The following is a 21,661-nucleotide window of genomic DNA, read 5'->3' as shown; positions in this document are numbered from 1 at the left end:
TGAGGGTCACATCCAGCCCAACCAATCGCATGATAATGGCAGCAGAAAAGGTCAATCAAAGACAAGCCGGAGCTCCCACCGCCGGGCTGACCTTCGGAGCTTGTGACAAATTGCTATCAGTCAATGTCAACTAATGACGGCGGCTCTTTGGCTAATCAATTGTTCTAAAAATGATCAAGAAAACTACTCACAGGACAGCTCATTTTCACATCAATGCCTGTGAAGTATGAAAAGCTCATTTTTTGAGTTTTTAATAAGCTCATAAGTAAAGCAGTTACTTGGTAACAGGGGTCACCTTAGTGAAAAGACAGAACCTTTGTCTGCCTTTTACATATTCTTTTATTACCATATTATAGTAAAAATATGCCATGCCATTACTGTGCCAGAGGGCTACATAATAAAGAAGGTAATCCTTCATACATTTTTTGAGATAAATACTTCTGCATTTTAGGGACCTCTGTTTGGATGTAAATAACTATCCAATCGCTGCCCCTGTATCTAAATGCAAAGCAATCACTACTAACACACATCACAGATGACGTGCCCATTATTATTCACACAAACTCCATATGACAAAGCTGGTAGCAAACAGCGCGCTGCAAACCCAGCAGCACCACCACAGGACGTTAGGGACAGCAGCAGCTGGTCGGTCCCCAAAGCCCACACCTGATGGGACCAGAGTGTCACTTGGTCTGCTTTCAGGTTGGAAAATCATGCTCAGGAACCTGCAAAGTGCCACAAAAGCAAACTCACAAACAGCCCTGAAACAACAAATACTGCTGCACGATGTTCTCAAGTTTGAGAAACACAGATACAGCTCTGCTTTGCTTTCCTCCAGCCTGTACAGAGAGCATCCAGCTGAAGCACATCTCCAGGCATCATGCTATATGACGTCTCTTGAGAAAAAGCCACGTGCACACACACAAATCATTTGAGTCACCCACAACAACAGAGCGCAGCCTCCTCCACCCCTCTCCATCCCTCCCCATGCAGATTCCTACCATTAGCACCTGCACCCACCTCATCCAACCACGTGTCCTAACTACAATCCCCACCTCGCTATGGAGGTATTAGAACTTTGGTTTTCATCGGTGAAACTGCAAAGTGGCAGCAGTTTTAGGTTACACCCTAAGCCCAAATTGCCACGGTAGTTTTTCAAATTAAAATATGTTGCACGGCCTCGGCCCCTTCTTAAGCCGTCCATGGGCAAGAAATAAAGGAGGCAGGATGACACTTAAGCTCAGCCATAATTGGAAGTATGTGAAAAATGAAGTGTTGGTTCGGTCAATAAAGGGCAAAGGTGAAGGGGAACTGCAGCCCAAGCGCAGAGCAAAATGTGCTCATTAAGGCACCCAATCCGAGAGCTGCTGCCCACCTACCCCATTAGTCACCGGCCATCTGAGTGCTCCCAGGGCCTGTCCTGGTGCTCTGATTACTTTCCCTTACTTGCAAAGGTGAGCAGTGCACAAATCGCCTCTGGAGAGCAACACTGCTCTTCTCACCCTGTGGCCCAGAGAGCACCCAAATAAAAATGGGATTGCCTTCTGTCCATAGGTTGCCCCAACTCTTGCAAAAGGCCCCAAAATTTTACAGCCACTGACAGGTTTTGATAAATATTGCTGCTCACAATTCAAAGAGCAATGATTATGAGAGGTTACAAAAATGTTCTGCACCGAGGCTGAGGCTGGCACAAAAAAAATCTAGAAAAGAGCCTCTTCCCAATACACTCAAAGGAATAGGAAAGCAGCCCTCAAAACTCTTCTACAGTATTATTCTGCTTTCCTGTGCTATACCTGTCCACTGCAATGACACAACGCCAGCCTTTCATATGAGACAGTGTCACTGTGCCATGCAATAGTACAGCCCACTGCTCGATGGCATGAGACCACCAAGCATCTCCTCTGCGGCTAAGCAGAGACTTACACAACAGCTTGGAGCAGCTGGGATTCATTTCTATCACTAAGTAAATTAATTTATGCATTAAAAAAGACTTTTAAGTGTTTACAGGAAAGGAAGCCTCTCCTGTTTGCAAAGGTTTTGTTCCATGTACTTTGTACGTGGACATAAAAACACACTCAGTGGGGATTTAAAGCAGTGATACATCAAGCTGAGAAGAAAACCTTCCAGAAAGCCCCAAAATAGATTTTCATATAGTCTGGATTAAGGATCAAGGGAGAAAATCTTCAATGAGGACCCTGACCTTTGTTGTCCACGTGCTTCATGTCCTTGGGACACCTGGAGCCCAACTCACACACTGGGCAACACTCTAAGGCTGAATCCATGCTTGTCTTACGCAAGGTGAATGTATGGGCATAGGGATGTGCCTCAACAAATGAGAACAAATTCCCCCCGAATCTCAGCTCCAGAGTGCTGAGAGCAAACCAAGAGCAAAGTCAGGCTGAGGAAGACCACTGCTACCCTTCCCAGATCCCTGTGCTTCAAATAAAGACAGAGGACCTTACCCAAGGGAGGAAGTGGCCAGAAGGCAGGCCTGGGACCAGGTACCTACTGGGCAGGCTCTGTTTTCCACAACTTCCTTCTAGAACTGGACCTGAGAGCTCTATCTAGCCAGTTCCCCCTTGTTCACCATTTCCTAAAGTTTCAACACAAGGCTTCCTCACCAAATTCCTCTTATCAGGAGATGGCAGTAAACCCAGCCTCAGCACAACTTACTGCACAATCTGGATAACAGTTTCCATGATGGCTAACACACACTGACATCCTACCCAAAAGGCACTTCTGCCCAAGACTGCAGCACACACTTTGCTGGGAGCAGGCAGTGATGACAGTAACAAGGCACCAGCTAGGGCTGCACAGGAGATTAATTAAATGCCACATTTAAGTGAAGACAAAGCCTGAAAGCTTTTAAAAGTACACAAGGAACCTAGGAGCTCCATTTCCCAAGTGCCGCAATGGCTCAGGAACACGCCAACATTTGGTACACGCGTGAATATGTGCATACCCGGCCAACAAAAGAGCAGCCCTACCCAAGCACAGAACTCCCTCTGAACAACCACCACACTTGCTATTGCAGCAACCTTTCCCCCTTAAAAAAAAACACAGGGATTTAAAGCCTGTTCCAAAAGTAAGACGCTCTAATGAACACGTTGACACCACTTCAGCCATGGCATTGTGCACAGCACCACCAGGATATATACGTGCATGTACTTGAAAGAAAAAAGGCCCCTTGGATTTATGTTGCATATCATTTTCCAGTAAAAGTCAGAGGTCAGAAGGTTACCAGTTTCTGCCTCAGCTCTGCAGCAGTTTACTATTCCAGGCCCCATTTTTACTAGGCTATGCTTGCGATGAAGTCAGCAACTTTTCTTTAAACAATAAAGTGTCTCAAATACTTAAGATTCTATAAAGAGATGCTATTCGCAACGTAAGTTACGTCCGCACATATAAGGAATTAGAATATACTGGTTTAGTTTAAAAACTAATCTTGTTAAACTCAGACTTTGCCATGCTAATCAGTACTGTTCAACCCTTTTTTGTGTGTGGAAACACAATTCCTTTGTTGTCTAACAGCGCTTGAATGAAACATGATCATAAACCAGATTTAAAAGTATATACCTATTGCGAGCTCAGAGTCAGCTCCAATAAAGTGCTCCCTTTTGTATTCAGATTAAGGATCCTTTTTAAATTTTAATTGCATTAAATTAGCACTAAATCCACTGCAGTTGGTCTCTTCAGGAAAAGTACGAAGCATTTAAGCAGAAAAAAAAGCAAAACAAAACAAAACCAGAACTTCAGCTTTTTAAGCTCTGGACCCTCCAAGACAGCACTAAGGACTCACAGCATGCCCCACTTGTATGGCACCAAGCTCCTTCTATCCTGCTGCATTAATACTCTGCTTGGTTTGGCACTCAAACAAAACATTTTTGCATTCACATCAATTGGAATTGAGTGAAAAATAAAAGTGCTGGTTGGGATTTTGAAAAATGGGCCAGCTAACATCTCTTTTTTTTACACACAGCAAAGTTTTGGTGGCATCTTCAAATATTAGCAAGTGTTTCTACAATGTTAATTACATTTGCTTTAGAAAATTTCATCTTTTAATCCATTTGAATGGGGAAAAAACAAAAAACAACAAATAAAAACAGAACATAAAGCAACCTTTCTTGTTGCTTATTTTTATGAAGCGTCCTGCAAATTTGGTACATATGTTTCTCTACCATGTGCCTCCTGGCAGGGTAAAAGAACTGAAGATGCCAATGATTTTATCAGGAGAAGATGGAAAAAAAAGTGACAAAAAAGGAAGCCAGCCCTTTCCCAGCACGAGCCCCCTAGTACCTGTGCACATATCAAACTTTCAGAAACATAGGGACCAGTCCCCGCGGCCAAGCGCGCTGACGGCCTCTCTCCGCAAAGCAAGCGCCAGGGCTCCTTTCCTACCTTGCTCACTGCTGTTGTCCCCACTGTGCGATGTGTGTCCCCCACTGGAGGGCCCAGGGGTTCCCCCAGAACGCGTCGATGCTGTGTCATCATGATCTCTGTTCCAGGAGGGCTGCGGGTGAGAGAAAATGAGATGAGAAAGAGATTAGGATGCGGCCCACCCCTGCCAGTACCGCGGAACCATGCACGGGTTGAGCCCAACCCATACACACAACCCCAGCAGTTCTCCTTGTGAGGCACAGAACTGCTGCTCCTCAGCTCCAATAACACCCTCTGGAATACATTCACCATCTAAATAACCCTGTGCATTGTTACCACAGAAAACAGAAACATCCTCAGTGAGGAGAGCTGTGGAGAGAGACTGGCGAGAGGATGCCAGCAAGCAGCTCCAGCCGTACTTCTAGCCCCAGCAAACCCCCCTGGGACCACAGCTTCTGTGCTCAATAGGAGCAGCACAGAGCAGCTTCTATTGGCTGTGAGCTCCTGGGCAAGCAGAACATGGAAGGCCTTAAGGACCTCACTCACAATTAGGCCCGAGTCCATAATAGCGGGTGTGCGTCAGCTGTTTGCCGGATGGGATATGGCAAATGGACCAGGCACAAGGACAAAAAGAGTTGGAAATAACAATGGCTTCACATAGGCTGCGCACCCTCAACCCCATGCGGAGCCTCCTTGTACTATTGAACAGAAAACAGATGTTGCTTCTTATCACCGGGTGCATTTGAAAGTAACATTCAGATAGGAAAAACTGGCTGTAAATTAAATTCTTGGGGAAAACAATTGTGGCAACGCTCCTCCCAAGTCTCCCTTTATCACCAGAAAAGATTTTAATTAGCTTTTAGGACTAGCTTTTACAAACATCACAGAGACTCTCTGGTCATCCTGCACGGCCCTCTGTGCGCGACTGAATGGCTGCTTCCTCACTATGGAGAGAGATTGCCCGTGGAAACGATTCCCAAAAAGAGAACCCCCAGTGCTCACAGCACACACAAGAACTTATGGGATTTAAATCACTGTATGAGCAGGGTCTGCGTGCCATTAAAGTTGGCTGCTACTGCCAGCATTTAGTACATGTATGAATGGGCTACAGCCCGGCCTCTCAGTGCAGCCTTTGCCCGTTGTTGATGGACTTCAAGGCAACCAGGAGGAACTCCGCACACACACAGTGAATGAAAATTAAGACAAAAAAGAGTCTCATCTGAGATGGAAGATAAATAGGATTATAAAAGCTCAACTTTTTCCCAAAAAGAGAAATCTCTTTTCCATTTTTGATAATCCCAGCCACGATAAATATTACCGTTTACCAGAGTAAGGCCTGGAAATTAGCACGTGAATATTTTAAACCAATCATTATGCATATTCCTTAAAATAAAAAGAAAAATAAAAAAGGGGGGGAAAAGAAGTGCTAATTGATCTGGTGATTCTGTGATTGAAAGAATGAGGTGTGAACTGTGAAAGAAATGCTTTTTTTTTGTTGTTTTTTTTTTTTTTTAAACAAATACGCATTCTCTGGCATACCAAAAGAATGCTGTAAGAGGTAATCTGGAACACATGCTCAGAATGCAAACAGTTAATGCATAAATTTTCAGTTTGTACAACTGCAGCTTTAAAAGAAGGACTTGTTTATTCAGAGCTCTGCAGAAAGAATGGTACAGCACCCAGGGGACAGACAATGCCAAGCACAAAGCCCTGGTGCCTCAACATGTAAAAGGATGTTTTTCTATGTGCTACAAATCCCACTTGAAAATATAATTAGAAGGAGAAAATGGCAAACTATTGCATTAACTGTAATTGAACAAAAGACCAGCAAGGCATGTGGGAGGTTGCAGGAACCCGTGGGAGTTCCAGGATGCATCAGATCCTACGAGTGACATCTCCAGGGCACTCTCATTCTATTTATGTTGTCCCTCACTACTATTGTTGACTAGTGATCTGACTTGTAATTAATAGAAAAGCTGCAGATAACAAGGTAAAATATAGAGCAGCGCACGAACCTCGGCAGAAATGTTTATTAATCTGATTAAGAATACGGCTCCGAGGCGGGGGGAGTGGGGAAGAAGAGGCTGAGAACGGAGGAATTATACCATGTTGTGCAGGAAACAGCCCTCCTCTATGCAACAACAGACCTGATATATTCACTATCTTTTAATGAGCTCCACTGATTTATTCAACTCTGTTCGGTTCCCTCCCCCACTTTTCTACTGTGCGGGACGTAGATTAATTCAATGCTTAATTGTTTAGTAAATTCAATTTTCCACATTCTATTCTGCATAGCTTTAGCTAAGGTTCTTAAATCTTCAGCAGCGAGCCCTGAGCCCAGTGTTTGTGATCTGTGCCTACCTTTTTTCATCACCATTTTTCTTCCTCCACCACTTAATTCACCATGAAAAGATTTTCCTTGCTGGAAAGTCTGATTCCGCTATGATCTGTGAGGCATTCCGATTCATTGCATTTTCATTGTGTTGGGTCTTAGATGCTGGGCTCCTCTTTTCTCACAGCTATCGCCACATTATACAGGCACTCATGCAAGAAATGTCGGATTCCACCTCAGTTTATCAAAATTTTGTGCATCCTATATGTTTACATTTCTGCACTCAGAAGCAGGAGTTAATATTTTCCACCTAATCTCACTTTTATTAAGCTATTATTTTTATGGCCTGTTAGAAACTAATCTGCCCGGCACACCACTAACTTTTTCTCCTGCTGCCTCTGCCTATTAGCATTTCAAAAGTAGTTGTATTTAACTAAGCATCCCAAGCCTTAAGAGACGAGGAATTACATCTTTAGTCAGTTTATTAAACATGATGAAAGATCAGCTATCCAAGTTAGCATGCAAATTCTTCCCAGATAACTCCACCAAAGGCCGCCTTGTTTTTTCACAGGCCCTGAGCATCCCACATCACTCTCGGCCACGAGGAGACGGCTCCCAGGCACCAAACCCATGGTAGTGTTTTCCCTCTGCTGACTTCTCTGACTGCGTTAGCCAAGTTCCCGTATGCGGAAGCAGGGAGCGGAGCGTCATGCTCCTCTCTCATCGTCTTCCTCTTAATCTTCCAGGGAACTTTCAGACAGCAAAGGCTCTCAGACAGCTGACAAACTCTCCTCGCCATCCTCAGAGTACATTTACATTCAATTGCTTCTGACAGCCACATGCCAAATATTATTATTTTTAACACTCCGAGCCACCTCCCTCTTTCACAGAAGTATTTCTAGCCCTGCTTACAGTGAAAACTATGACAGTAGTCATGACAATCTATTCCTACCCAGAAACAGAAATGCCTCACTTATTTATTACCTGGTTCCCAGAAGTTTCAGCCCACCCCTTACAGAGCACCCAAGCGATAACAGGGACTTTTTGAACATATTGTACACAAAAAGGGCTGAATTCCACACCTCCTCCTGCAGAAAATCCTGCCTCCTCCTTATGGACGGTGGCACCGAGAGAAATCTTTGCGTCTGCAAAGTGAGCTCCGTCTTTCAAAGGGATGAGGTGAGAGCCCCAACCTCGCAGTGAGGTTTCTAACTAGGGGGAACAAAAGCTCTGCTCCTCTGCAGCAGGGATATTGTTGGGGGATTAAATTAATTAGCAACTGTAAAACACATTGAGCTCTTCCAAAGGGAGACTTTGGAAAAGTGCAAAGTAATATAAATTAATCACTCCATTACATACACTTGCTCATTCCAGAGGAGGGTCTCAGGCGCGTGGTCACGACAACAGTGCATCAATAAGGATAATGGCCTATTATGACCTGAACTCCTCCATTAGCCACCATTTATCTGAGAATAGACACCGCAGCATGGACGGGATGCGCTGATAATCCCTTCCCTGGGAGCTTTCTGCTTTCTCTCTCTCCCAAGTTCATCCCTGCCCCTTTTGGCTGAAACTCCTTTTTCTGCAACCCAAATTTCTGCAAAAATGCACAAGCAAACTCATCGGAAGGTTCCTAGGCTGGGCTATACATCCACACCACTCGCTCCGATTTTATACTACAGCCTCTCTTGCTGGTCAATAGTTTCCAGTGCCAACATGAAGACCTGAGTCATGGTCGCACAGTTGATTTAAAATAAAAGAGGATTCAGACCAGGGTACCACTAACACTGCACCACCATAGGGCAAAGAATTCATTCAAAGGACTCCAGCCCCAAGAGACACCATCGGATGGCCCCGCTGCAGGGCAGGCCACTGCTGACGAGGCCTCCAGAGCAGTTATTGACTCGGGTCGTGGTAGAAGCAAGCTTTAACAAACAAAAAGGCTGCCGACAAAATTATTGGGCTAATGGCTAAATTGGAGAGTCAATATAAATAACATTACGCTCATTTGTTACTGCTGAAGTCGCACTGCTGGGCTCCCAGTCAAGGTAACACCAACATGCGGAGGGGCACACCATGGTGTGCTGTTGATTAACTAAAGAGCAAAACACATTCTTCCAAGCACTGAGCATGTGAAATAAGAGAGAGAGGAAACGCAAACAAACAAAAAATAGAGGTCCTGGCCAACAAACAATAAACTTGACCGTAAGTACATAAATAAAAGAAATCGCTGGCTATTACAGGTGATAAAAATCGTGCTCAGCATCGGGTGATATATATCTTTGGAGAAGTTTGGCGAGCACAGCCCTCTTGTGGGCTCATTTGTGTCTGTGTAGCAACTGGAGGCCAGGAGCAGCCAGCTCCTCCAAGAGCTGGGCGCAGCTCCGTCCTCTGGCTGCAGGTGCCATCCATCATCCCCTCACCCTGCAGCGACGGAGCCACTGCCAGCAATTTGTCAGCATCACTGGGGCTTATTGTTTTCCTTCTGAAGTTTTATCTTATTTTCTTTTCCTAAATTAAATACTTATTCATTAGAGAAGAAGGAACATGTTATGCTTGAAACGTTCTTCAGATTTTGTTAAACTCCTCCCTTTCTGAAAGGTTCCCACAATCCTCTCGAGTGCAGCCAACCACCCTCTGCAGAAACATCTGTGCTCCCTACAGGACAGAACTTCAATAGGAAAGGGACTGATTCGTCAAGTCATGGCACCCACCTCCTGCAAACGGAGCTTGCCTAATTAGCAAAGGTTTGCTTTTTGCATATTGGATCAGCTGGGTCATACTGTGTCCCCAGCCTCACTGGGATGAAGCACTCAATACAACTGCTCGATATCCTAAGTGTCTAATCCATAGCTCCGCTGCTGGAGCTCGAACTGCATGATGGGCAAAGCCGGCCTTTGCAATCCACAAGCTCTATCCCTCTTAACTTCTGGAGGGCAGGGTTAATGAGAACCCTCACGCAGTCCTCTCCCAATCCAGCGTGGAAGGAAGTTTTAGAATCTGCTCTTTTCATTGGGAAGAAAAGCTTGACATGCACAGACTGAAAAGCGGGATTGAAACTACATTCCCCACACGTACACTACTTATGCCATTCTCTGTCAAGCCTGGGCTTTGGAGGACCATGAAATCCACAACCATGACCACTGTGGTTCCCTGACCCAGGTCCTGTGCCCCCCGAACATCTCCTTGCAGGTTCACTGAGGCCAGCAATCTACCTCCTGCCCTGTATATCCCATGCAATGCAAAACAAACCGAGAGTACACACAAGATCTCAACCTACAATGAGACCTATGATGAGTACCTTATAGTGCCAAGAACCCTGCTGCAACCTGCTTCACACAACTGCGATTCAGAGGGAAAAGTTAACAAAACCACTAACAAAGGCACAACCATCAGGTTTGCATAGAGAAGACATGCTCCGTGTCTGCACAAATAAGGACATCCAAGTGACAGACACATAAGAACTTTTCTTGCAGCTCAGCAGCACAGCAAGCGAGACCTTCACGCTGTTGGGTGCAATGGGTTTGGTGAACTAAAAACCAGAAGGAATTCAGCAAAGAACTATTGGCACTGACCTGGATTCCTTTCCTATCCCTGGAAAAGTCACAGGTTGCTATCTTTAGTTTCCCCCCATTTCAGTGAGGATAAGGCTCCTCGCTGACTCCTGTTGCTTCACAGCATCATGGGAAAAAGAGACACGAGGACGTCCTTGTGAGTGCAGCATGCTGCACAGGAACATTTCTGAGAGACAAACCAATAAAATGAAGTGAGAGAGGGTACCAACGTGAATATCAGAGCGGATGAGCAAAGGAAGTGATTAGGACTTTTACTGATGATTTTCATAGAGACAACACTTCACCCAAAGGGACCAAAGGCAAAGACCCTCCAGCAGGCACCCCCATGTCAGCTCTCTCCATCAGCTCTGCCATTGCATCTCATTGCTAACCCTACCCAGGTTCAGCAATGAGCCAGCACCCATGTTGGGTTGACCATGCCTTGGCTTTTCTTGTACATCGTGGCTCCAAGGCCAGCAGTGCCTGCCCAGCTAGGTTCGCTGTGTGTTGTGGAGGGTGTGCATCTCCCACACAGCAAACAGTGACTGGTCCTTTCTATTTCGAGCAGCCCTGCAGTGTAAACCCGTCTCCTCCCTTTGATAAGGGCCCTATCGCTAGATAGCATTAATCCCCATCCCTCTCTTGGCACAAGGAAATACAGCTTTGCAGGCAGGGCAGAAAAAATCACTGTTCCATGCAGTTGTGGTTTTTTTGTTCTTTTGTTGTTGTTTTTTTCTTTTAAATGGGGTGTCTGATGTCCTACAAAAACATGCACGAGGACAGCCCCAGACAGCACTTACAGTGTGCAGGGTCTCAAGGCACAGTAGTCCTCCCCAGCTCCTACTGTATTCAATAGGACTGGAGCATTTTCAGAATCTTTCTATACCAGGAAAAAGGCCTTCTGAGACAAACTGAGCTTCCTGTTCAATATTTCATGCAATGATTCCTCCAAAGGTGTAAACAGGAATAATGCCTCTCCACTTAGCCAACAAACGAGCGTCTGCCTTTCCTTCCTTTTATTGCCTTTACATGTTAAATGCCATTTAGACAGGGATTTGCCAGATGCCCAACTTCGGCTGGGGCTCCACAGGTTGCGGGAAGCTTAACAAGGTCCCCACCCAGATCTGCAGGTGGATTTGGGGAGGGAGAATGCATTCGGCTCTTCCCGTAGCCGCCCCTCACTCTTCTCCCTGCAGGGACACACAGGGAGCCACGTACTTTGGAGAGGCTGCACATCTGAGTTCAGGCAAACTCCTTCACTTAGAGCAGTAAGCGACATTTCCAAGCCATGCCTTGAAAAACCAAAGCATCCTCCCGGCAGATTTTTGGGGGGCAGTTATCTTTTGGGAAGATAAAGTTAAATCGCTGGGGCACCACCTACAAAAATGCCTGACATGCACAAGAGCAGCGCTCTGCCGAAGCACCCCAACTGTGGCTGCTGGGGAGGGAAGGCACTATGCCGGCCCTTGCTCTGCCATGGCCACGCTTCCTTCCATCCCCATCGCCAGTGAGAATGCTGAGTGCATGTCACAGCCATCTAATGGTCTTTTAGCTAAGTGACAACAGACATGATTTGGAGTCAGCACATTTTGACTATGGCGCATTGTTAGCAGGATTCAAGAGAGCACTCGCATCACCGTATCGTTCAACATAAGAATTAAACTGCGACGTAATGAGCTTCATTCTAGCTGCACCTTCCCTTCTGAACAGATCCTGTACCTGCATAGGCCGTGCTGGGTGTGCAATGTGTTCCTGATTACAGCACATACGTATGCCTAATCTCGAGGGCGCCGCCTTGTTTTCGAAGCAGCTCGGCGAGTCACGCACTTGGGTACGTGCTGCCCGTTATCTGCAGGAGGCTTACAACTGGAATCCCCGTGATTCACATTTTCCAACACTCATGTCCAAACCCTTCCCCAGACCAGCTCTTCCATGCTCTGCCATTTCACAACCCTCCATATTCGCAGCCAGGCAGAAGCAAGCCACACGCCAGGCAGCTGCCGGCCACAACGGCGACCGTCCCTGGGCAGCAGATGCGCTGTGGGATGGCCTGCAGCCCAAAGCGGCCATGACTCCCTACCATCTCTACCCGCTCATTGAGGGATGGCTGGGAAGCATGTGGCTGGCTTCCAGAACAACTCCAAAGAATTGGTCTGGGAGGTCCCTGAGGCCTCGCTGTGCCTCCCAGGGAGGGTGTGGGAAGCAGGGTTGTGGCCACGTAGCCGGCTCACTGGGCTCGGCATCACCTTGCACCTTGGGATAGGTCGGCCACCACTCCTCCCCACCAGCCATGCAGCCTTGCTCCTTCTTCAAAAGTACGGTGCTGCTACTTCCTTCAAACCATGTTTATGCTTAAAATGCGAAAGACAGCAGAAGGGGCCAAAACCAGAGCAGAAAGCACCCAAAATCAACTTCCACTGTCAGGCTTTGGGTTCAGCAGATTGTTTCCCAGTGGCAACAAAATGGAAGCATTTGTTTTCTTCACGTTGTTTTTCTAAATTACGCACAAAGTGAAATAATGAATTTGTATTAACATACCACTTCTTAGCTTCACATAAATGCCGTACCTCGCTATATGACAGATACCAACAGCTATGCTGCACAGCCTTATCCAATGATACAGAACAAGAAGCAGAAAATTGGAACTCATGAGCAACTCATTGTCTTGCCCCAAAGCTTCAGGAGCAGCCTGGGAAGAGCACCCACACTCAGCTCCCTTCTTGTGCTGCTAGCAGTTGCGTTTCCTACCCTGTCCCCTCTGCCATCACCGCACTGCTCTCAGCCATCCCCAACTCAACACTGCAGCCCCAAATGAGGGATATTTCTTAAATTCCAATCATGAGGACACTTCCCCTGTCAAAAAATATCCAGACAACCCATATATACAGGATACCTTTGTAGGCCAGCAAAAAGCTCAGGGCCGAGGCCAGCACAGCACGGAGCACATCAGTGTGCACAGCTGGGAGCAGATGGGCTCTCCCTGCCTCAATCCTAAAACCAAAGGCAAAACTGCCACCACTTCAGTCTCCTGCACGGCTCCTTGCGGCAGCAGCCATGTCCTGCTCGGAGGGTTGAGTTGCAGCTCATCAAACTGGGTGCAGTCTCAGCCAACTCATGGCAGTGCTGAACTCTACAGGTCTGCTTTTGCCCACGCGCACCAAGCCTGCTCTTCAAAATCCCCTCTGACAACGAGACAAAATTCCTCACATTCAGACACCATTTTCCACCATTTCTGCATGCATAGACAGTGGTGGCCCTGCACCCTTGCAAACGGGACAGACAAAGCAGCAGCAGCAGTGGAGCTTTTAATCCACTCTTCCCCTCTTCTACTGCCAGCGCCGCAGACTTAAATGGAGCTGGTTAAAAGCCAACCCCAAAAACACGAGCGGTGCTCTGACCTGCTCCGCAACAACAACAGCGTGCGGGGACAAAAACTTCAACACCGGCTGAATGAAATGAAAATTACAAGGTAAAGGTCGCATTCCCTGAACTTGTGCCAACTGCAAGACTCTTACATTACAGCGCTGCCGCTTTCCAAATTTTAAATACAATAATTTTCTGTATTAAGGGCCCAGCAACCTAATGGAGGCATAATTAGGCATTTATGCCGGGCCCATATGAGAGAAGGTTGAAAAACTTAAATAAACTGTGAATGGCAGGATTAATACCACAGCTTTTCATTTGGTACAGCTGTTTGAATACAGTGCACTGACTGTGATGGCATCAGCTGTTGCTTTACTCTCGGTCAGTATTTCTGAGGTTAAAACAGGCAGTTCTTTTAACCAAATGAATAATTACCCCTCTCATTGTTGGCCTGTTTGCTTCAGCAAAGAGGGGCTGGATGTGTATTTGTTTTACATTAAAAAAAAAAAAAAAAAAAAGAAAGAAAGAAAGAAAGAAAGAAAGAAAGAAAGAAAGAAAGAAAGAAAGAAAGAAAGAAAGAAAGAAAGAAAGAAAGAAAGAAAGAAAGAAAGAAAGAAAGAAAGAAAGAAAGAAAGAAAGAAAGAAAGAAAGAAAGAAAGAAAGAAAGAAAGAAAGAAAGAAAGAAAGAAAGAAAGAAAGAAAGAAAGAAAGAAAGAAAGAAAGAAAGAAAGAAAGAAAGAGGGAGGAGGGGGGAAGAAAGGAAAAGAAAGAAAATAAGGAAAAAAAATAAAGAGAAAGACAAACTACAAACAAAATTAGCTGTCTCAATGCAAAGCCCATCGACACTAAAAAGGGAATTGTAATTCCGTGCAATGGTGAGCGGACGGGGGAGGAAGTAATGCTGTTTTGGAGATCATCCGCACAATTGGGAATATCATATAGATGCCGGGAGAGTCCTTGAGAAAACATCTCACCTCAGCCCCGACTGAAGAGGAAAGACAATACTTTGGTGAAACATAACTCGGTGTTTCTAGGAAAGGCTCCAGTAGCAAACTGCTCACCAACGCAAGGAGCCTTGTAAATTTTATTGTGAATGGAATGGGCAATGGCAAGAGTACGACACAGCACAGCATCTGCACGTGCAGCTTAGCCAGTAATAAGTAAAGAAATGTGTTACTAAGAAGACACCAGAAAATACTTCTATCAAGAACTCAAGCTCAGCGACCTTCAGGCTTGAGTACAAAACAGCTCCCAAAACCATCTCGCTACTTTTTATTCCTAGCCCAGGTGAATTACCATTCCAACAAATTAATTTTCAGTCCTTCGTTGTATGGTTTGAAATACTGGCTGAAAAGCATTAATTGCAATTTCCTTGCTGCCTATAAGCACTTGCTTCTTGGTGGACATGGAACAAATGCTACATATGGGTAGAGCTCGGCATGCAACAGCCGCATGCCTGGTCCGGGAGGAGGGCTGGTGCCATGGGGAGCCTGACACCACATCCATGCAGGCAGCGGCACCCAAACTGCAGCCCTGGGCCCGGGGTTGGAGGATCCAGCAACAGCCCTCTGTTATACAGGCAGCGGTACAACATCGCTCTCAACCTGAAGGAGCACCAGGCACGAGGCCGCTGGGGAAAGGCGAGCGAACCAAAAGTGGATGTGGCTGCTCTCATTGAAAAGAAAAGTGGCCTACTCCAAAGGGGATTAGGCTAAAGTGAACTACGGCCACTTTACTTCTGAATGAGAGCATCCACACAATAGCACAATGCACTTTAACTAATGCACTTTATTTTTACACCCAGGCAATTTGTCTTACCTCTCCTGAGTGTCCTTGTTCGAATGCGCCCCGGGACCCATCGAGTTGCCCGACCAGGCAGGAGCCTTCAAGCAGCCCTGCTGGCCACTGTGTTTCCCTCAATGCCACGACAGCCAACATGCAACTGCCTGCTGGGGAGAGATACTTCCCTGGGGTAGCTGGAGTTCTTTCATGCTAACAGAGACCAGGCTTGTCACCCAGGCAGGCCCTGAACCACACCAGAACAAGGCCCTCCTGCAGCCATCAGCCTGCAGGGCTCCTGCTCTCACCTACAACCTCAAGCTAGACTGGATCTTATTTATTTTCCCCTTGCTTCCAGGTGGTAAACAAAAAGCAACCAAGCTAAGAAGGGAGCTGAAGGCTGGCAAGTTGTCTTGAAGCCGTGTCACAAAATATCAGCGGCGCGAGAGATACTGGGTCATTAATCAGGGACAGAAACACATCCAAATAACACCAAACACAAAATGTGTGCTCTATTAGAGGCTGGAGTCACCCTCTCCAAAACACTGCTGTAACGGCAGGGGGAAAAAAAATGAAAAGAAAACAACAACCAACCTAAACAGTCATCTACAAATTTGCCGGGTGAGTCAAAGCCTGTTACAAGCAACCGAGCATCCGGGGAGCGAGGGAACGCGCCAAAGACACGCGATGGTACGGCAGCACACCCGGCTCTCCTCGCACACAAACCCCGGCTGGGAAACTACTCCAGAAACGTTCCACAGTTTTAATGACTGGTTCGGAACAATCCTTGTCTTTATTTTCCGAAATTTGTTTAGATTATACAAGATAGCTCCTCACTGCGAGCTCATGTGACCAAAAAAAACCCCAAACGCAGCAATGCAAAACAAAGAAGAGACTCTCTAATTTAAAGAAGCTGTGCCGGATTTTCGCTGTGTTTTAAGCTGCTTTTTTAAAGCAGTATTTATCAGTGCAACCTATGCTTACTCATTTTGATTGAGTGCGTTATAATCCGATTTTTTCAGTGCTAACATCACCCACTCCAGGCTCCGGCAACCCGTGTGCGAGGCCCATTGCTTTCACTGTTACCTGCACACAGGCAGTGAGTGAAGAACCAAACTCACACCCACCAAGACTAAACCTAAAGTGAAGCTTGTTTTGCTCAACTCACTTCCAAGCTGCCCCAAAAGAACAACCTGCAGAATAACCGTGTTCCGAATCGCGACGACACCGTGAGCTCCCGCTTACGGCAATGCTTCAAGGAAGGTTGGCAGATGTTTATGACAAGTTCCAGGGTTTCCTGGCTGATTTGAAAATAGATATTAAAGAAAAGGAAAAAAAGAAAGAAAAAAAAAAAAAAAAGAAAAAAAAAGAAAAAGAGAATTGAAATTCTGCTTTGCGAACTTCAGTTTGGAAAACTTTATACAGGAGTTGGGCCTGAGCACGGAAGTCTGCTAGTATTATACCCAGCAGTGAGGATGGATACATTCGGGCTCACAAGTGACTAAAACAAAAAGTAAAAATCGACAGAGATTCTTGAATTCAAACGGAATAACAGAGGAAAGAAAATACATTCAAACCCGTATCTCTTTAGCAGCGTATTTACTTGCTTTAAGAAACCCGATTTTGCTAACGCCATGGCAGCTGCAGCGCTCCTGATGGAAACAGGCCCCGAATAGAAATGAACATGCCCTATCTTCTCCTTTACACAGCCTGCTCAGATCTTAAATACTGAGGGGGAAAAAGCAGCAGCCCCCAAAAAGGCATAAAAAGGACTAATTAGCTCAAGGTGGCATAAAGTCAGGGGCACAGCTCTCCATTTGGAGGCTTTCAAATGCTGTTTTACTGTCTCTCCTCCAACTCGCACATCACTGTAATGCTTTCATTACGCAGAACTGAACTCTGCTTTGCACCCTTAGTGCTTCATCTGCCCGCTCCTCCAACATGAGAGAGCACACAGCAAAGGCAGTAACATGTGCAACTTTTCCCACCCCTTGATGCTATACATGGGTCTGAAAATACCTGCAAAGAACTCTTGGAGTAAAGCAGCACCTCTTCACCTCCTTTATTTTTATTCCCCTCTGTCAGAGGCATTATTTTAGCACTGGCTGTAGCAAGCTAGAACCAATAGGTCTGAATGTTCATGGAAGTTACTGTTTTCGGAATGAGTGGATGCCCTCATCAGCCCATCCACCTCCATGCACAGCACACAGCACATCCCGCTTTACGATGCTCTCTTTGTACAGAACATCACATTTTAAGCAACATTTCCACCCCTCACAAACACCGCCATCTATCCACATTTTGTTTGCGGAACCCCTCCAACTGCATGCATGACAAACACCTACTGCCATATAAATGCAAGTGTTTGCTTTACGATATACATATATATATGATATACTATCACCTGAGAAGGGCCATCTAAAACACCACAGTTGCAAACATTTAAGACTGTAACAAAAATGACTGCGACTCCAGTATCGGTTTACTATCCTTCAACAATTTCCCTGACAGTGGAGTCAAATAATGTTGAATTATGGACCTTCTTACAGGAAGTCTTATTTCACGTTCATTTTTTTGATCATTTCCCCTTGCGTCCCTATCGGAATCCGACCGTTTGCCATTTGTACTTCACACTTTTCTGCAAATATCATTGGCTTGTGTGTGATTCAATTATAATTCGGCCACGTAACATTGCTCAACAAGTTTATTTCACCTCGGCAAAGCCTGTTTCACCCCTTAAAAAAGCCATCTTATGTTGCTAACATACTTTGAGTGCAGTGGCCACTCTGTTCCCTGCTTTCCTTAAGGGAGGCTTTATCCAGATATACTCCAGGGAAGCGTATCTGCAAAAAGCCCGATTTTACAGCTTGAATTTGAGCACCTAGGAGCCAAGGTGAGGAGTTTCCACCACCCGGCTGCTAGGAGCGGATCTGGAGTCCCTAAGAAATGGAATTCCTCCTGAGCGGGTGGTGTTTTGCACAGGATGGACTTTTCCCATCTGCATCACACAACAGCTGTGTTTTAAATCTTTCCGGGCTACAACAAACATTCGAAAATTTAAACATGCCAATGTTTGAAAAGATAATGATTAGGAAAAAAAAATAAATAAGGGTTTATTTTGAAACTCCAGCAATGGGCGCGAGGGTTCAGCGAGGAGTTTAGAGCCACGCTCCCCAGCTCGGAGATCCCAAATGAAACCCCAGCTCCCTCCCTTTCCTTCTGGAAGCAGCAGCCCGGCGGGTCCCACCCTGGCAGGCAGCGGGGTCGCGCCTGCAGGAGAAGGATGCTATTGGAGTGACCTCTGGCCAGCACGCCAGTTAAATCACCGAACAATGGCCAGCGTTATGGGGCTTTCCTGCGCAAAATCTGGCATTAGTGTCACTGACTTCCATCAAGCGGGGGGGACTTAAAGGCGCTGGCACGGAGGGGCCTAGGAGGGAAGAATAAATAAGGGGAAACCAATAAATTAAAAAAAAAACAAAAAAAACAACAACAACAAAAACAACCCTGTTAACTGTAACCTTTACTACCACAATATACGAAAATGTAATTAAACCCATCATAAAAGCTTTTACATACTTACTCTTTTATGACTCTCGAAAGCACAAAGGCGCGCAGCCCGCGCGCACCGCGCACCTCCCGCAATAAACGCACCGCGCGGGGACATCCTAATTAGCCGCAGCGGCGACGAGCACTCAACACCCCATTAGCTGCCCATTAGGGCCCAGATCCTGCCGGCCCCGACCCCGGCAGCTCCGCGTCCCCGGGCAAAGCCTGCAGCTCTGCGCTCGGACGCGCAACCTTGCGCCTTTTCCCTTCCGCGGGGCTGCGCGCTTCTTGCGCGGAGAGCTCCGAGAGAGCGGCCGGCCCCGCGCGACACCCGCACTCCTCGGTGAGGTTTAGGGGGGTCCGTGGGACGGGGACCCCCTCACCCCCGACGACCCCCAAAATTGCAGCTTCGTTTCTTTACCTTCCGCTTTAATAAAATAATGATTCGTTGGGAAAACGGGGTATAAATCTTCATTTTGGAGGCAATTAAAGTGTTGATTTCATTCGTGCCCCTAAGCGATTCTTGTAATTTGCTCAAATAGCTTTATGTACCCAGCACTCCAGAGCTTTTAGAAACCCATTTTCTAGTTAGACTTGTTGGATTACAATTTGGATACAACGGCGGCGAGGCCGACTCTCCCCATCCCGATCCCGGCCTCAGAACTCCCCTGTCACTCCCCACGGGGCAGCGGGACCCCAGGAAACATCGCTCCAACCCCCCCCCAGCGCCGACCCCCGCAGCTTTTCCCTTCGCAGCGTTTCGGGGGCACAAACACCGCAAGCAGAAGCCCTCCATCCCCCCGGCTCCCATCCCGCAGCCTGAGCTGCGGAGGGAAACACAGGGGCCAGTGCCCCCGCCGCGATGCAACGCACCTTTCCGCCGGGCTCTAACGCACAACTCCTGGCGGTAATGGCATAAGCGGTTGAAGGGAACCGCTGTCTGCTCGGCTGCGCCTTGCTTTAACAAAAGGAAACCTCCAGCGTCGGGAGCTGATTGCTCCTAACATCGTATTTACGGAGCGGATCATACGGGAGAAATAACTTGGGCTTCCAGAGGCGACTGCGGCCGCCCCCCCCCCCTCCACTTTTCCCCTTCCCCATCCCCCTCGCTGTCCTCCGCTCGAGCGGGCAGAGAAAGCCGACCCGAAAAACAGAACCAACTCGCAGCCACCTCCGTTCTCGACCTCCCGAGCCCGGCGTTCCCGCACGGGGAGAGCAGAGAGGGGCACACGGCGACACGGGGTGGGAGAAGCGGAAAAGCTCCCTGCAGCTCTCCCGGTTCCCCCCCCCAGCCCCCTTCACCCCCCCGGGCACAGCAGCGCAGGGCTCCGCGCAGCACAGCGCAGCCCCGACCTGACACGGCCAGAGCCGCTCAGCGCCTCGGGGCTTCGCCTGGGGTTCGAGCTCTCTTTTCTCTCTCTCTCTCTTTTATTATTATTATTTATTTTTGGAAAACTCGAATAATTCAAATCCCGGGTCCCGTTTTATTTTCTCTCTCCCCCCCCTTGATTTTTTTTCCCCCTATTAAGTAAAATAAAATGGGCGCGCTTGCAGCAGGCAGGCGTGCACAAAGCAATGTTCACTGAAGTCTAAAAGCGTTCGGCCAAGGAAAACTGACAAGACAGACTAATGAACCGTAGAGACGGGAAGAAAATAGGCAGCATTTGCTAGATTTCAAACCCTCTCTGTCTTCCCCGGACCACCTATCTCGGATTTTATTATTATTTTTGTGTACGGTTCCAGCCGTCCCTTTTCTAAAGCACCAGAAACCGGCGATTCACAGCTAACACTTCTATTATTGTCAAGGGTAAATAAAATAAAGAGAGAAATTAAAAGCGACAAGAACCAGGTCGAGTTTGCAGGCGACGCTTTTACAAGCTCATCTCGCCAGGTCGAATACGGGAGCAAGCCTTAATGAAGCAATAATAGCCGCATTATTCAAAAATTTTTCATTTCGATGGAAATTTATCTAAAAGGGACTTAATTATATGCAAATAATAAAAGGAGGCGTAGTGACCCGGCGACCGCTCTGCATACAGATCTCAACGCGAGGCGCTGCGGAACCGTACCTGATCGGTGAGGTTTGCCGACCGCGTTATGTCCTCGCTGTCCGATTTTGATCCGCCCTCTCTATCGTCTATGACCAAATCGATAGGCATTTTTCCTTTCAAACAGCTAATATACCGGTGGCAGAAATTGTCACATAATTCGTGTACCTACATTGAGGTTGGGGGTGGGGGGGTGAGGGGGGGAGAAGAGGAAAAGGATAAAGGAGGGGAAGGAGGGGAGAAGGGGGGGGAGGAAGAAAATATAATCAGGAATGCATAAGTAAAATTGACAAGTGCAACCAGTCTCCCCCTTTCACCCCTGTGACATCCGAAGTCCTAAATAGGGGAAACACACTGCAATTATCCCCCCGAGACCTCCCGACGCATCCAGAATTAGGAATAACTTTCTTTTCTCGCAAAATAGAGATATCCCAGAAAATTGACAGTGACAAGATGATTCACAGGCTACAACATATTCAACACCCGTGTTAAATTCATCTGCTCCCGGAGCTGTGGCCATTAGAGAGGTGACCTGCATGGGTGACATTTAAGGTAAACTATTTAATTTCAGCCGGTGATTTCATCGCAAACCCTTTCCAAAGGGAGAGGAAAAGGGATTAAAACCACAGCAACAAAACCACCAAGAAAACAAAACGATA

The 21,661-nt window shown here is 46.8% G+C and overlaps 1 protein-coding gene across 3 annotated transcripts in view; it reads right to left on the bottom strand.

Annotated features, from left to right (window-relative positions):
- The window catches only part of MEIS1 (Meis homeobox 1), a 94,422-nt gene that overhangs the window by 66,914 nt on the left and 5,847 nt on the right, over positions 1-21,661 (bottom strand). For all 3 annotated transcript variants that reach the window (XM_015856540.3, XM_015856539.3, XM_085540929.1), the window contains exons 6-7: positions 21,024-21,170; positions 4,399-4,510 (exon numbers count right to left, since the gene is read on the bottom strand). In XM_015856540.3, coding sequence (XP_015712026.2) covers positions 4,399-4,510; positions 21,024-21,170 — 259 coding nt within the window. The remainder of the gene's footprint in view (positions 1-4,398; positions 4,511-21,023; positions 21,171-21,661) is intronic.

The sequence above is a fragment of the Coturnix japonica genome, chromosome 3 (genome assembly GCF_054131305.1).
Source record: "Coturnix japonica strain WE chromosome 3, WE-NBRP24, whole genome shotgun sequence".
NCBI lineage: Eukaryota > Metazoa > Chordata > Aves > Galliformes > Phasianidae > Coturnix > Coturnix japonica.
The sequence above is the reverse complement of the archived record's forward strand: the minus strand, read 5'-3'. Positions and strand labels throughout refer to the sequence as shown.